The following is an 18,279-nucleotide window of genomic DNA, read 5'->3' on the forward strand; positions in this document are numbered from 1 at the left end:
CCTAACTTTGTGGAGAAAAAAGCATTTTACTAACTATGCTTCATAGTTAGGGCCTTGAAAACAGATTCCCATAACAGATAGAAGGCAAATATGACAGATTTCAATCACGTGGAAGACCTAGGAGAACAGTGGTTTCTGGGGCTTACATCTGTGTCTGAAGCATCACCTCCAAAGCTCTCCTGCACCCTGTGTGACCTCTGAAATCCCCTCTGGTGCTTGTATTCCACTTCCGAGTCATACTCATTGGGATCTCTCAAAGTAGACAAGCCACTGTCGAAGCAGCTTTCAGGTAGGCTGTCAACTTCACAGTTCGTCCTCTGCATGGGATCACAGAGGGCCAGGGAGTCACAGTCCTCATCCACATAGGAAAAGTGGGATGACCTGGTAACAAAGGGGAGGACCAATTTACCTGAGGGCTGGAAATGCTCAAGAACGTACAGGCCATAGACCACATGCTATTAGATGGAATCAAGTAGACCGACATTCTCACTTTTGCTAAGAGCCACAATGTATTTCATGATTAGGCATTAGGGGAAATGAAATGCTCAAAAAGCATCAGTTCATTCTATGCAGTGATCAATTACGATAAAGACCCTCACATCAAACACTTAATAAACAAAGCCATTAAAAAATCACGTTCCTTATTTCCTGATACAAAAAGAATTAGAGTACCTAAGACGTAAACACAATCTCAAGTTGTATTCATAAAAATGTATTCAGAACATATGAACCTTTTTACTCTAATGTGATCAGACTGTATTCTGAACATTTTGTCCATTTCTGGATACCATCTCTACTTAAAAGGGCTGCTGAGAGCCCAAATGGAAAAGGCAACCACAATTTCAGACTCAAGACTCCCAGATCTGAAAAATAAGATTCAGTGTACTCAAGTCTTAATGTTTCTCTTTTCAAATACTTGAAGAGCTGATACATGAAGAAGACCACATCCTCTCAGGTTGCACAAGACAAAATAAGATAAGCTTTGCTGGGTGTCATATTTCTAATTAACATGGCAAAAAATCATAGGCAATTAGAAACATCTGATAAAAAATGTAAGCAATTAGAAACATGACTGGAATGTATGGTTTGACACATGAATTTTCTGCCACTAAAATGTTGACACACCATCTGGAAACACCCCTTTGGGAGATGTTTCATAGGGAGGGAGGTGCCTCAGATAAAGGCTAGAACTTATGAGGTCTATAGATCTTACCATTAATGAAACTCTGAAGATTTTATAAATAAGGAAGAAATTCACATCAAACAAGAGAATCAAAAGAAACTGTATACATTCCTGTTTACTTTTGCTCTTCCATTTGATTTCCATAAGAATCTAAGTTTACCAATGATGGTTATGACTTATTTAGCACCCGCTATACCCTGGGCACCTCCTACCCATTTGCTTACATGAATCACTGGAAAGGGAGAACGGGCACAATACATAGGTCTTCAGATATGAGAAGTAAGAGGTGGATATGCTTAGACGAGAGAAGGTGAGCTTAATATAATTAAGTATGAGCCATGTACTTCTGAGAAGTCAAAGTATTTTTATGCCATTAGCACATTTTAAACTTAACTACAAAGAAGATTTAACTAACTTTCTCTCTCTCAATATACTGATTAATTATAAAGTCTTACTCTGAGCCAATAATTTTATATCATATCTCAATCTATGTTGCTAGCTAGGTGTGCACTCGTGTGTGTGTGAATATATTTTTGTATTATTTATAAAACTCTCCTTCTGAAACCTATTTTAGGTCCAACTGTAAAGTACATAAGAAAACCATTCTAATTATAATATACTACAAACTACTTCAGCTCCATATTTTCATTACTGGTTATGGTTTATTTTAAGCCTACTCGTATTTTGATAAGGAGCAAATAAAACACGAAGTCCTGAACTGAGAATTCACCTGAATAAACATCTACACTCTAAATTGAAAATATAGGCCCACTCAGCATTATATAACATACCCATGCTAACAAACCTGCACATATACCCCCTGAATCTAAAATGAAAGTTGAAATTATTTTTTAAGTAAACATAACAAAAATACAGGTACAGATCAAACTTTCTCAAACTCAACTGAACTGCATATACTTTTCAAAGTCAACCATCTTGCCAATCCTCAATATTTTCATTATAATTAACTATGTAAAAGTACAAAACAAATTAAATTTTTGTTAAGAGGTCTTGTAAAAAACAAGGCCAAAACAAATTTTTTAGTTAAAATCCAATAAAGCTATAAAAACAATAAAATTAGATGTACAACATGCTTTTATTACATTTTTATATTAGCATCAAAAGGAAAATAAAATGTCAATCTCTTATATCAAATTAATCACCACACACCTCTAGAAAGGTCATGATGTAGAACTATGGTGGTCTCTCATTACAGCTCAAGGAGGTAGGCACATGAGTACCACATTCCTGTCACTCAAACATGCTGGGGACATGATGACTTTGTCCCCTAGAATATTTTGTTGAGGAGCTCTTAGTCCAGTTCTTCTGGGCCTTTCATCTAATCTTTTCAAAATGAATCATGGTGAAATTTCTAAAATATTTTTCAGTTGTATACTTTCCCCCCATTTGCTTAGAATCAATTTTAAATATTAGTCAAAAATGACATCACACATATACATTTTAAAAAAGCCATTATTTCTCAATAACAGAATAGTCAGCTATTTATAAGTCAAGCCATTAAAATTTTTTATTGACCAAATCGGTTAACAGAAGAAACAGCTTATACCTGAATAGAATTTTCTTAGACATGATCACCAATAAGCCTTAGTAACAGGTCTTCCTAAATGGCAACCTGACCATTTACTAACACCAGGATGCTAGGTATATTATTCTTTTTACCAAAGTACCCAAATGAAAAGGGGATGAACATGAATCTAAAAGTCACAAACAAATAGAGAATTGGGGCAGGCGCAGTGGTTCACGCCTGTAATCCTAGCACTTTGGAAGGCCAGACGGGCAGACCACGAGGTCAGGAGGTTGAGACCATCCTGGCTAACATGGTGAAACCCCATCTCTACTAAAATTACAAAAAAATTATCCAGGAGTGGTGGCACATGTCTGTAGTCCCAGCTACTCAGGAGGCTGAGGCAGCAGAATTGCTTGAACCTGGGAGGCGGAGGTTGTAGTGAGCCGAGATTGTGCCACTGCACTCCAGCCTGGGCAACACAGAGAGACTCCGTCTCAGAGAAAAAAAAAAAAAAAAAAGAGAATTGGAAACATTTTGTTTATGCTTTCACTTCCAATTTCAATTTTTTGACATATTACAAAATTAACTTTTAACTAGCAACACTGGACGTATGTGTATAAACATACACATACACTCATGTAATCTCTAAGTGATTATTAGGTCTCACGTAATAAAAGGCCTCATATTTCAGTTCATTTGATTAAATGCAGGGCTAAATTCTGACTTTTGGCAAGCCTCTGTGACTCCTTCAAAACAGTAGCTTATGAGGATCTACTAGCCATATTTATATTTGCTTTGAAAGTTTCCTTTTTCTGCAACATAGCTCACATAATATTATGCTGAGCTATTAAATATTTACGGATCATGTCAACAGTTTCAACATTATACACCAGAAATACTGCAGCATCAAATACCATAATTCTACTGGTTTCCCTGAAATATCTCTTATTGAGTTACTTCTAAGAAATAAGACATGATTAGAGATGAGGTAATGGTAAGCATATATAAAACCAATCCATAACATCTTCAGGAAATAATTTTTACATGATTCATGTTTCAGAACTTTTAACATCATAGAAAATATAAATCAGTGACCAAAATATATTCTATTATTTTAATCCACCTCCAAGGAAATTTACTTTTCTTTTAACTGTGATCCTGAACTCAAACAAAAAGTGAGGATGTGTTAACATACCTGTCATAGCCTAGAGGTTGAGGGGTATGACCAATGGATTTGGGACTGCTTCTAGAAATTGTATTCCCTGGTGAGATATTATTTATACGCTGTAATATAGAAATAATTATTTGTAAGTCCATATAATTTTCATGTAAACATTTTATATACACATAGGCACACACAAACCTACTTTTTAAAACTATAGCACATGATTCAAACTTCTAATGTAACTAAAAGTTTGCTATACTACCTGAGCAAACATGAGCATAAAAATCAAGGGAAACATTGCAACAAAGATGACTGCCATAGTGTGTTCTCTTCCTCATTCAATCTTAAGTCTAAACCCTACTGCACATTCCATAAAGGAGTACTGTGGTTCCCCATATTGCCAGGACCCTGCAACACCAACTTCCTTGAATGTGTCTCTTTTTGAACCATAATTTGGCTTAGTGGCTGACTCCTCCATATCCCAATATGACCCTGGAATCTTACACATGAAGCTAACTTCCAAAAGTGGGATAAAAGGCCTTATGACAAATGCAGTCTGGGAGAAGACCTTAAATTCCAAATAAGCTAAGCTAATTTCTGTAGGAGGGTTTGAAATCCAAGTCTCCCATTCTGAGCATCTTACTGGCATAAAGAATACTCACAAGTCTAAACTCAGCCCTCAGACAGAAGCACCTTTTCCCCAATCTCAAATGGGCAGTATTTTATTTTTATCTACATGGGATTCTCCTAACTATGTGTGTCCATCTTAACTTCTAAGTACATGAAAAACTCTTTCAGGCTGAAGATCTCATCTTCCACACCTATCTCTAGATTCCTAGAACATCTATAAAAAGAGTTGGTTAACATATAGACATTTTTTTCCCAAATCAATAGGTTTTTTGTTGCATCATTTAAATATCACACGTAGGTCTTAGGAGTCATCTGACATCTTGTTTCCGTAGCTGGACAATGCTTAGATCTTATTCATCAGCCAACAATCTAGACACTTATTTCTTCAGAGGGGTAGCATATTTTTTTAATTTGGAAAAATGCCTCATTTTATTTTATGGAAAGCTCTTCTCATTATTATAAGGACTTACATGAAGTTCTCCTTTAAGAAATTAAATAATTTTCAACACCACCAAAATACTCCACCACTCTAAAGAATGAAATAAGTGATAAAACTATGTGGCATACCAAAGATCTGTTGAACTTGCTATAACTGTTTTCAAGGGCACTTCTAAGGCCATCATTACTGTCATGTAGCTTCCGGTTAGCTGTTCTGCAGAGTAAAGAAACAAGCAGAAAGAGAGACAAGGAAAGTATCAGTGAGGGGTCAGTGTCGCCACTTTCTTTACTGGCTGTAACATTTAGAATGTGGAATAACTTATCATCTTCTTCAACTTTGCACCACTTCTCTTCAAACCTCATAAACTGACAGAATTCATTACTCAAAGCGCAAGAATTTAATCGATTACTCATCTCTTTTTAAAGGTCTCAGGGCCGTATAGGAGTGAATTGCTATGCTGTGGAACTCACTCTTCCTTCAGGTAACCCCGCTGATTGAACAGATTCCATGCAGGTCTTCGAAAGCTCCCTAAATACCTGAACCTACGAAGCCAGTTCTTGCATCTCAGAGGTCAGGGACGAATGCCGTGTGTTATATCAGGCTTCATGCTCCTGGCAGCTCCTACATTCTATGCATGGCCTGGCACCATTCCACCAGGCACCATCATGAAGCAGGTAGACATTTGGATAATGATCTCTGTCAGATCTGGGTTCAAATCCCAACTCTTATTTCCATATGACTTAACAGAGTCATTTAAGTTGTCAGAACTCCAGTGCCCTCTTGTACAGCACAGCTAGGATTCCACAGCTCCTACCCCACAGAGCGGCTAAGCTTCCCTAGCTTAAGGCCGATCCACCCTTTGCATCTTAGCTCAATCCTTACTTCCTCCAGAACACTTCCTTGACCTTCTTTGATAGACCAAAGCTCCCCTTAGGGCACATGTACCTGTCTTTTGATGCACCTCTCACATTTGGCCTTTTATATTTATTTCTATAATTACTGATCCATTTCTGTCTTCTTCCCCTAGACTAGCCCCATATGGGGAAAGAGATTTTTCACCCACTCCCCACTCTATCCTTGGCTCCTGGCCTACCTGGCCTGACAGAGGTGCTAACAAATCTGCTGAATGAATGAATAAAAGAACTTAAAGGATTAGTGAAATAAATGAACTCTACAACTGCCACAGGTGAGACTTAATAAGCATTCAAAAATGGTGGGGGAAAAAAAAAAAAAAGGTCAAACCTGACCTGACTTCATTTGGAGGAACTCAAACCAGAAGACAATATGGCATTGGTGGAAAAGAAAAAAAGGGGAAAGAGAGGGTAGGTTTTGTGGGGAAGAGCCTCAGAGGATAGAACAGCTGCAACCTAGTTGTAAAGCTGACAGAATATGTATGATTCTACCTGGGGAGAAGAAGAAAACCTAAGAAAAAATATACTTCTAAGTAAACACAACAAACTGAGAAAGAATGATTGTGGAGACAGAGCCCTGTGGCCCCACTAAGAGGAGAAGCCTGAAAAACTCACGGTATAGAGCCCAGAAAAAGCGAAGTGCTCAGGGCCGTTCCTTTTTATGGAGGCATAATAAAGATACACTGGACATAGCCTCTGACTTCCAAAGACATTTAGCGATTTAGACTCTATTCCCCACATCTGGATTATTTAGGATTATGAGCATCAGAAAGCTAAGCAGCGATGCCGAGTGCACACCCTGAGAAGAAACACACTGACCTGCAAACCTCATTTTCAGAACATGGCAACTCATGTCATATGTATTATGTCTTTTATTAACAAAAAATAAGTGAAATGTAAATGTAATGAGCATTTGATATGAGAACTTACTGGAGTATTTCAATTTGCCTCTCAAGACTATTTCGATCTTCTGTGTATTCTCGGATTATTTCCAGATCCCTGTAAAATTACATTTTATGTTTGAGTGAGAATTAGGTGTTAAGTCCTGCCTCACCTATACCTACCCTCCCAGTCTCTTTTCCACCTTTTTCAAAGGCAAGTGTCCTTGACTGTGGTTTTCGACATTTCCGGTGCTCCTCCTCTGGGCCTCTGTGGCCTCAGCAGCCCCCTCTCCTGCGACTCCACAAACACACTCACATTCTGTGCTTTCTCCTGTGAGGCTCTGCCCCGCCTCTGACATCACAAGCCTAGAGCTTCTCCTCCTCAGCCCATCACGGCATCCACCAGCTCTTCCGTCCCCACCCTCACTGACCCAGCTTGTTCTCCATGGGGACTGAAACTCCCAAGTCCCCTCTCTCCTGGGGGCATCTCAGAAACTGTGCCTTTAATCCTCTGAAACTTCCCTGCTCATTCAAAGCTTTATTATAATTCTGACTCCATCCATTTTTTCCTTTTCTGTGATTCCTTCCCCTTTCCATGTCTCACCCTATTCCTGTTCTCCCTCCTCTCCTTACCCTAAACCACAGAGATCCCAAAAGAACCGGGCTTGCTAAGCTCACTAGGCACTCATCCTGTGGCAATCCCTCTGTTGCTTCATGATGGAAGCTCTGGCTTCTTCCCCAAACTGCACTCAGGGCACTGGCCCTTGCCTCCAGCCCCTATCCCGCTAAGCACACAAACCTCATCACTAGCTTCCCAAAACACCGAGGCTGTCAAGTTTTGTCCACAATAACCTGTCCATTTGCTCCCTAGATGATAAAAGTAAACATTTCCTAATTGTCTACAGGAACTGAAGCTCCTTAACCCAAAATTTGGGGCCCCTCTAGTATAACCTTAAACTAGCTTTTAAATTTTAAATTTTTTTTTTAACTTTTGCTTTTCTATTTTAAATATTGGGTATATACCCAAAGGATTATAAAACATTCTACTATAAAGACACATGCACATGTATGTTTATTGCGGCACTGTTTACAATAGCAAAAACTTGGAACCAACCCCAACGCCCAAAGATAGACTGGATAAGGAAAATGTGGCACATATACAGCATGGAATACTATGCAGCCATAAAAAATGATGAATTCATGTCCTTTGCTGGGACATGGATGAAGCTAGAAACCATCATTCTCAGCAAACTGACATAAGAACAGAAAACCAAATACTGCATGTTCTCACTCATAAGTGGGTGTTGAACAATGAGAACACATGGACACAGGGAGGGGAACATCACACACTGGGGCCTGTTGGGGGTGGGGGGAATAGGGGAGAGATAGCAGAGGGTGGGGGGATTAGGGAGGGATAACATTAGGAGAAATACCTAACATAGATTATGGGGGTATGGATGCAGCAAATCACCAAGGCACATGTATACCTATGTAACAATCCTGCATGTTCTGCACATGTACCCTAGAACTTAAAGTATAATTTAAAAAAAAAGAAAGAAAAAAATGTCTTTTTGCCTTGTGGTCTCACCTTTCCCTAAGCCCTATCCTCCCCTATGTTCTGGCCCCTGCTTTGGTTACTTCCTCACTTGGAACATCTCTGAGACTCTCTTTTACCATCTGTAAAATGGACATAATGAAAGTCCCTGTCTCATTGGGTGTTATGTGGACTGGATCAGTTAATGCTTGTGAAGGACCAGGACGGTGCCTGGCAGGCAGCAGTGACACCTGCTCTGAGTTGCTGATGTCACCATCCTGGCTGCCTCTTCCCCCTTTCCCAGCACAGAGCTATCTTTCCACCTAGGCTCCCCTCCAGCAGTACCTCTTTAATACAGTTCTTCACCTTTTCTGAACTAAAACAAAACCTCTTCTGTGATCACACAGCAATTAACCCAAACCATGACTATGTTCTTGGTACTACTTCTGGTGGTTTTTAGCTCCTCTGTCATTAAACCTTATAATCTTTTTGCTTTTTATCACCAACTAAATTCACATAATATATATATATATATATAAAATATACATATTATTTAATATACATTATATAAAAATATGTAACATAAATATATATATTTTATATATTTATATATGATATATAAATTATTATATGTATTATTTGGGTTATATATAATAATATTATGATATATATTATTTTATATTTATATTAAAATATATATAATATATATTAAAATATATATAATATTATATATATTTCTACTTGGGGAGAAGACAGACAGTGGGTATATTTCTACTTGGGAGAAAAAAATCATATTATAATATATAACATATAATATGTAATAATATATAATATATATTATTAATATAATATATACTACAAATATAGTATATATTATATTATTATAATACATTATAGATATTTATATCATATTATATATTAATATATAAAATATACTATATAATATATAGTATAATATATAATATATATAATATATACATATATAAATACATATAATATATAATATCTATATACATATATACACACACACACACTCTCCACTCATAACTCTTTATCTAGTTCAGAGATTGTATGTAGTAAACAATAAGTATTTCACTGTTTTCTCTTATAAGACCTTAATTATGATTAAAGTTTACAAACAAACCCAAAAAAAGATATTTTTCCCAAGTGTGCATGTCCTGGGGGATATACACATATACACATGTCTATGCATTTTATATTTACCAGCCATATAAAAATATACATATCTATGTTCCTTATATATGAGTGTATGTGTGTGTATTAGGTCTTATGGTATTAGTCTGTGAGTGTATGTGTGTGTATTAGGTCTTATGGTATTAACACAATACTGCAAAACTAACACCCACAAAAATAGACTTGTCTACTTTTCCCTTTCTTATGTTTTATGGCTAGGATTCCTGATTTCAAAGCACTTCAATAAGTACTGACCCTTGGCACTGTAGGCATGTTCTTTTAGCTCCCAGTTAATTCAAACATTTATTAAGCCTTGCACTAGCCTAAGCAGACAATAATTAATTATTCTGTTTGCTCTAAAAAATTAAAAACATAAAAAACACTAAGAAATCTGATATTGAAAATAAAATCATTAGAAAGTAAGAAAGATATTAGGAAAGTTACTAACTCTTTATTATTCCATAGCTGAGTTTCTTTTGCCTGATCATCTCAATATTCTACTCAAACTAACAAATAAAAGGTCAAGTTCATACCTTTCAGTATTCAGACTCTGATCAGCATAATCACTTTTCAAAGCATCTAATTCACTCTGAAGAAAGGCTATGTTTGTCTGTGCTTCTAAAAGGTCTTTCTTAACTTTCTGATTTTCCTGGATAAAAGGAAAAATGGAGGTCATTAGATTCAGATTTTCCTCCGCCTGGCAGAAATGAAGTGAAGTGTCATGTCACCCCCCATACCACTCCCATCCTTCCACAACTCTTCAAATCTCAGTGTTCAAAGAACTATTTGTCAATTCAAGGTAATCTGAAATTATTGTAACTTAATAAAGTATCAGAAATCTAAATCCTCAAAGTTGTTCTTCATTTTTTACGCTTGATATCTGATGCCAAACTACAACAGTCGAGTTTATCATGATGTATTTCAACACAGTATTGGCAAATTAACTGACAACAAACATTTGAATTTCTGCTTTATTTAATGAGAGCTATAAAGTTATTGATAAATATTCTGTGGAATCAATAGTACCTATTACCAGATATACTGGCTACTTTTTACAAATAAATTCTATCGCTTAATATTTTAAGTTTTGCACTTAAAAATAAAACAGTGCGATTTGAAAATCTCTATATTTTCTTAAAATAATATTGGAAACATCCCTTCAAGATGATGGACGGAGTACATGAATTTGTCTTTTTTCCCTCTCAAAACCTCATTAAAATGAAATGCCAAAGGAAATGAACCAATTACAATTACAAGAATGGAAAAGGGACCCAGAGCATTCAAGTGACTTAAACATACTTCTGGAAAATGGAAACTAATCAAAATGTTCTCCCAAAAAGAAGAGTATGGGGAAATGGAAGTCTAGAGGAAGTGTGTTCAAAGTTTTGACACAGAACCCAGAAGGAGACAAGTGGCCAGGCTGAACCCCAGAAAGACAGAACCAGATATGGGGTTGGAAAGAGAGATTAAAACTGTATAAGGCGGCATCCCTCCCACCAAGCCCATCCCATCTTTCCCTAGCAAACAATAGTAGAGAACCAGAGTGGATTCCAAAGACAAAAGAGGGGTTATCCTTTTAAAACTGAGTGGCTCCTTTAAGGAAAGCTAAGGCTTCTCTCTGAATATCCCTGTCCCATTCATAATGGTCCCAACTGGCGTCCCTTGCCAGCTTCACACGCAGAGCTCCTATGAAGACATTCTCTAGGGAGAGAGGCCTTGAGGTGAGCAAATCTGTTCACACAGTCCCACAGGACTCCTACGCCAGCTACAAGTGACCGAGCTAGTCCTTCACTTTAAAACATGAACAGATCACCAACAACTGCCAGGTATTTGAAAAAAAAAAAAAAAAATGGTACCTAGAAAGAATTAAATTAATAAGTACCGGAAAATTCTATTTATTTACACAACTTAATAAATTGTGAGGGGGAATGCAGACATTCTCAAACATTCAAAAACAGAAAATTTCTCCCTCAAAGGATCTTTCTGAAAAAGTTTCTTAGGATGTGCTATGGCAAAGTGAGGATGAAACCCTCTTCCCAACAAAAAAAAACTGTAATATGCAAAATGCTGCAATTCAATGAAAGGCCCAGTGAAAAATTGCAGAACATATGGGTAGCAAGTTTAAAAAAAGACCAGTTTAATAAGAACTGAAATTTTATAGACTCCCAAATTAATATCTTCAAGGAGAAAAGCTAAATAAATTTCATGCATTGGAAAGAATAAAGGAGCCTTAAGGTATCAGTGATATCATGAAAATGTTAGAGTTTATTTTTGCAACAAGAAACCAAAAACTGAACCAGAAAATCCAAGAAAAGCAAATAACTCTATAAGAATATCATTATCCAAATAAAAAGCCAACTAAGATGTGGACAATTTGGAACTACAAATTCATTCGACCATGAAGCTGGGAACCTTCTTTTAAGTGAAAGAGAGATAATGAACGGAGAGAAAGAAATGCAAGCCTCACTCATTTCTTAGCTCTGCAGTGAAAACATAGAATCATACTAAAGAAAATGCTCTTTATTTGCTTTCAAATTTGGGAGTTAATCTAAAATCAAAATAAATAAAACTTAGCAAAGATAACAGAAAGAGATGTAAAGCTTATCAATTTTGTTAGTACTAAAATAAAGATGGCCTGGCATAACGTGGAAAAGGGACAGAAAAGAAAAAACTTGGAGGAAGGGGCAAGGCATTAATATCCTCATCACAAAGCCAGGGATACAGACCAGAGCTGATGCTTGAAGAATACAGGGTTAACTATGTTATATAAAATTTAAGCACTATGCCTTTACTACTTTGTATGAAAAATAAGTAAAAAGCTTTCACAGTAAGTGGCATATTATCGAGGAAAAAAGCCTGCATAAATAGTATCTTTGATCAAAGGTATTTTAAGAAATTTTTCTAAATATAGTATTAATTTCTCTTTAAGCTGCTCTTCCACTAAAATAAGACCATGACTTTGTAGTCTAACAGGAACTGCATTTCTGTTAGTAAAAAGGTAATTCTTACCATTGATAAATCATAAATTTGTTTTTTCAATGCAGCCACATCTTCCTTTTGACTTAGGTGTTTTGACTGTTCTTCGAGCTGAAAGAGCAAATACAAGTTGTGTGCTTACAAACTCACTCAGAATTGCTTTGGTTAAGTTTAGGACTATCCTTGAATATACATATGAGAATTCTAGAAGCCATCAATTTTCAACATTATGAGACTTTACAAATCATTAAACTACATAAACTCCATAAGGATTTGAAATTTTGTTCTAAATAATTTAAACATTTGAAAAAGGAGTTTTATTATGAAATGAACTTTCTTGGAAACAACTGAAAAGCCCTTTCTGGAAAGCATTCAACTATTAAGCAATCAAATTCTTGCTTTTTTTAGTTATACTACATTGGAATCTGAATCTTTCTATTCTCCTTTGTATTATCTGCATTTAACACTTTCCATTCTGCATATAATTATTTAGAAATGTCTTAGCTCCCCTCCTTAAAGATTTTTTTAAGAGCAGAGTTAGTGTCAGCTGCATCTATGTTTTCTTCATGGTGAGTTCAATAAATGCTTATTAAATAACTAAAATCAATAAAATCTGAGTGGTGGGATCTCATTATGTTGCCCAGGCTGGTCTTGACCGCCTGAGCACAAGCAATCCTCCTGCCTCAGTCTTCCAAAGTACTGGGATTACAGGTATGTGCCACCATGCACAGCAAGGATACTTCTTTTTTAGTTATCCATTTTCATTTTAGCTAGGACATTCTCATTAGTTATGGGAAAAACAAAAACACATGCAAGAAGTGTGTCTCGTACAGTGCTGGGGCCAGCCTGTACTGGCAGGTGAGAGTCTACTTTAAGCATCTCTTCTCAACCTTAAATTCACTGATATCAACTTGGTAGCATGAAATCAGTAACGACAGCAGTATTTATACCACGGACATTGACAAATGATACACATCCTCCTCTCCCCTCCCTGCCTACAGAGCACCTGTTAAACAACTGTCAGAGCATTACTGAGTAAAACAGAACCTGCTCATTACAAACCAGAGAAAAAGCCAAAACCCAACCACATTAAAAAACAACAAAAAACAAACAACAACAAAAAAAACGAATCACATCTTTGCTCACACTCAACAAGTTCTGGTCCTCTTCAAAAATTGGTGACTCGTGGTGATCAGCATACCCTAGATCTGAAATTTTCTACTTAGAAGAGCAATATTCGTTTCATTCAGTAAATATTCTCTGAATACTTACCATGCACTTTGCAATAAGCTAAGGGTAGGGACCTAGGGATACTTGACATGACCAAGAAAAATAGTCATGAAGCATGCAGTCCACTAGACACGAGGGACTTGTGAGTACTGAGCTGGTGAAGACCAAGGAAAGAAAACTAAAGTTTTATGGACAACGGTTAAAGGGACCAGAAATTATTTATTAGGTCTGTGTAAAAGACAGGTGGCCCTTGGAAACAGAAGAGGAACTCGAGGGCCCTTAAAAGAAGGTCTTTCAGGCCGGGTGCAGTGGCTCATACCTGTAATCCCAGCACTTTGGGAAGCTGAGGCATGTGGATCACCTGAGGTCAGGAGTTCGAGTCAACCCTGGCTAACATGGTGAAACCCTGTCTCTAATAAAAATCGAAAAATTAGCCAGGTGTGATGGCTGTAATCCTCAGCTACTCAGGAGGCTGAGACAGGAGAATTGTTTGAACCCAGGAGGTGGAGGTCGCAGCAAGCCAAGGTCGTGCCACTGCACTCTGGCCTGGGTGACAGAGTGAGACTCAGTCTCAAAAAAAAAGGTAATTCCAAGAAGTTCCTTGATTCTGAAATCTGATCCATCTGCCAAATGTTTTTGGTTGTTAATAGTTTAGATACACTTAGATGCTGAGGCTGTTCCTAAAGTCCAGGTGCCACATGCCTACCTTTCTCAGCTTTTTAATGGTCACCTGCAGATCTCCTACTTCAGTTTCATACTGACGTCTGAGGTCACTAAGGGCTTCCTCAGCTTTGCGTTTTTCCTAAAAGAAAAAAAAAAGATTTTGTTCATTTAAACAGGTTCACCCTCTTAAACAACCTTTAAAATCCGACAGGTGAGAAATATTTTGTGTCAAATTAAGGCTGACCTCAGTTCTCCTACACAGAGAGGGTGAGAAGGGATATTGGAAGGAAACCAGTAACTTCAAATGTACAGCAGTTTTGGAATTGAAACCTACAAAACCAAAGTGCAGAATCCCACACCTACATACACACCTCGCCCGGGAGTGACACTTCTAAGACTATTACTCACATTGTGATAGAGGCTGTAGCACATCAACCAATTAATTCATTATTGCTATAATTAGTTACAAGACAGGGCACGGTGAAGGGCTGCGGTGCTCGCCGGAATCCTATCATGTCATCAGGACTCACGGAGGCAACCCAGGTGCACCCTTTTCCCTAGAGCTGATGCCTTATCTAAATCCCAATCACATTACTGCAAATTTCTATGCAAAGTGCTTCCCTGTGGGCCGGTACTTCTCAAAGGTGTCCCTTCCAGTTCTTCTGGAGCAGAGAATGGCAATAAGGTACTCCAGGAGGTCAAGGGACTGCCATTCAGAAGCTCCCATGGTCTTAGACATCTTTAAATTTCCTTTTCTCTTAATAAATTATATAATTTTATATCCTACATTCAGTATTCAAATAGTTTCATGTTGATAGCCAGTAAAATTCAGTGTACAAATATTCACTGATCACCTACCAAAGGTTCTAGGCACTGGGGACATGTGGACAGAGAGGGACAATAAAACTGATGTTCTCATGCATTCTAGTGGAGGAGACAGAAAAGAAGACAATTTCAGGAAATGATACCAAAAATAAAAGAAAAAACAGGGAGATGTGATGGGAAATCAGTCTGCTAGAGGGTAAGCTAGGGCCTCCCTGCAGCATGCCCCCACATCTGAATACTTGCCAGAGGTAGCCTGTCTTACTGCCCACTCATTGGCTGTGGTGACTGAGCAAGTTGCTAAACTTATGCATACCTCCATTTTCTTTTTTACCTATTGTGAGGATTAAATTAAATAATCCAAGTTAAATAATCCATATAAATTAAGTAATCCATGTGAAATGCTTAGCAAAAGAGCAACATCTACCCTTATGGTCACTTTTTAAAAAGGGGCTATCTTGACTTCATCCAGCTTTATAGGTGAAGCAACAAGTATTGCGTGCCCACAAGCGGATGAAGACACAGAGGCCTCACAATGAGATGCTAATGAGGCAGGCTTCCTGGCATCAAAAATGGACTTGACTGCAAGTCTCTTTATTAGATCCACAGCTACAAACCCAAACATAAACATTTTAGGGTTTAAAAATACTTTATCCAGAGCTCCATAAAGGAAATGATCACTAGCCTATTTCATTCCCAACCTGTGACAGCTAGATGCTGAGAGATCAGATAAGAAATTGTTACAGTAATGCAGGTGAGAAATGGTGGTGATTCAGATCAACTCTTCACAAAGTTCCAGCAAAGTGGAATGGAGAGAATACATCCCAACTCATTCTATGAGACCAGAATTTCCCAGTCGCCAAAATCAGACAAAGGTGTTAAAAGTACAAACCAACATCTCTTCTGCATATAAATGCAAAAATAAGTAAAATTCAGCAATCTATAAAAAGGGTAATACATCGTAACTAATTAGGGCCTATCTCACATGCAAGTTTGTTTTAATATTCAAAAATCAATCAATGTAATTCACCACATTAATATTCTAAAAGAGAAAAAATATAACCATAAGTAATCACAGAAAAAGTATTTGACAAAATCCAACATCCATTCCTGATTAAAATAACAGCAACAACAATAATATTCAGCAAACTAGGAACAGAAGGAACCCTACTCCACTTAATAAAGGCATCTATGAACAATACACCACTAACATCACATTCAATGTTCTCATCTCCTTTATTCTTCTAACCAGTGCAATAAGGCAAGAAAAATTAAAAGCACCATCCAAATCAGAAAGACAAATAAAACTGTTTTTAGTCATATGTTTCATAATTATCACCCTGGAAAATCTGACAAAATCTACTAACAAAAAGGCACTATATATATGCAATGTAAGTAATGCAACAGAATTCAAGACCAACCAATACTCAAAACTCAAATGTATTCCTATACATTCACAATGAACAATCAGAAATTAAAATTTTTAGAAATACTATCTATAGTTTCATCAAAATATGACATACTAAGAGTAAATCTAAGATGTACAAGATCTGTACACTGAATAACACAAAACAGTGCTGAAAGAAGACATAAATAAATGGAGAGAGAAATCATATTTTCAATATTGTTAAGATGTCAATTCTCCCCAAATTGATCTATATATGTAACAAAGTTCAGTCAAACTCTCTGCAGACTGTTAGTTTTTGTTTGCTTTTTTTTTTTTTTTTAAAGAAATTGACAGGCTGATTCTATGGAAATTAAAGCAATTAACATAGCCAAAAGACTTTTAAAAAGTACAGTTTAAGAACTAATACTATTTGATTACAAGACTTATTATAAACCAATAGGTATCAAGATAATGTAATATTAGCATAATGATAGACAAATCAATCAATGGAATAGAACAGAGAGCCCAGAAATAAACCCACACAAATAGAGAAAACTGATTTTGGATAAAGTGCAGAGGAAATTCAGTGGAAAATGGTTAGTCTTCTGTTTAATAAAGGTGCAGGAACAATGGGATATCTACATGCAAAAAAATATGAACACTAATCCATATCTTGGCACCAAATACAAAATGGATCCTAAATGTAACCTAAAACAATAAAACACACAGAAGATAAAATGGGAGAAAATCTTTGTGAGATTGGGTTAAAGATTTTTAAATACCACATGAAAAGTATGGTCCATGAACAAAACTGATAAATTATAATTCATCAAAATTAATAAGTTAAAGATACAGTTAAGAGAATAAAAAAGAGAGGTCACAGTGCAGGTGAAAGTATTTGTACATCACGTAGCTGATAAAAGACTTGCATTCAGAATATAAAAAGAACTCTCAAAACACAGTAATTTAAAGAAAACTATTTTTAATGAGTCAAAGATTTTAACAAGATACTTCAGCAAAAAAAAAAAAATTGTACACATGGCAAATGAACACATGAAAAGATCCTCCGCATAACTAGTCATTAGAGAGATGCAAGTTAAAACCACAGTGAGATTCCTCTACACATCGATTAGGAGGCTAAAAGAACAGGATTATCATACATTGCTCATTGAAACATACAACTGTACAACCACTCTGGAAATCATGTTGGCAACGACTTATAAAAATACAATTCATCTACACAGATGATCAACCCATTCCACTCCAGGAATTTACTCAAGAGGAATAAAGTATATGTCTATATAAAAATGTGCCCATGCATATTCATAGGACCTTAATTTGCAATAACCAAAAACCGGAAATAACTCAAATATCCTTCAACAGATGAATGGCTAAACACAGTGGTACCCCTATATAATGGAATACTACTCAGCAATGAAAAAGAAAAAAAAACTATTGATTACATGAATAAGTCTCAAAATAATTATGCTGTGTGGAAGAAGCCAGACAAGAAATAGTAATATATACTGCATGATTCCATTTCTCTACAGTTCTGAAAACTTCAAACTAATCTACAATGACAGAAGATACAACAATGATTGTCTGGCAGAAAGGGTCAAAAAAAAAAAAAGGAGGAAGGAAGGCTTGTTATACCTTCAAGGGGCATGAAGAAACTTCTAGAGTGGATAGTTATGCCCATGATCTTGCCTATGGGAATGGTTCCATGGTATACATAT

General features: G+C 36.5%; 1 protein-coding gene across 1 annotated transcript in view; it reads right to left on the reverse strand.

Annotated features, from left to right (window-relative positions):
* RASEF (RAS and EF-hand domain containing) overlaps positions 1–18,279 on the reverse strand; it is a 75,371-nt gene that overhangs the window by 21,286 nt on the left and 35,806 nt on the right. The window contains exons 4-10 of the mRNA XM_017500752.2: positions 14,378–14,473; positions 12,475–12,552; positions 9,999–10,114; positions 6,787–6,855; positions 5,074–5,158; positions 3,907–3,995; positions 147–381 (exon numbers count right to left, since the gene is read on the reverse strand). Of these exons, the coding sequence (XP_017356241.1) occupies positions 147–381; positions 3,907–3,995; positions 5,074–5,158; positions 6,787–6,855; positions 9,999–10,114; positions 12,475–12,552; positions 14,378–14,473 (768 nt within the window). The remainder of the gene's footprint in view (positions 1–146; positions 382–3,906; positions 3,996–5,073; positions 5,159–6,786; positions 6,856–9,998; positions 10,115–12,474; positions 12,553–14,377; positions 14,474–18,279) is intronic.

Source organism: Cebus imitator, unplaced genomic scaffold, assembly GCF_001604975.1.
Source record: "Cebus imitator isolate Cc_AM_T3 unplaced genomic scaffold, Cebus_imitator-1.0 Scaffold269, whole genome shotgun sequence".
Lineage (NCBI taxonomy): Eukaryota > Metazoa > Chordata > Mammalia > Primates > Cebidae > Cebus > Cebus imitator.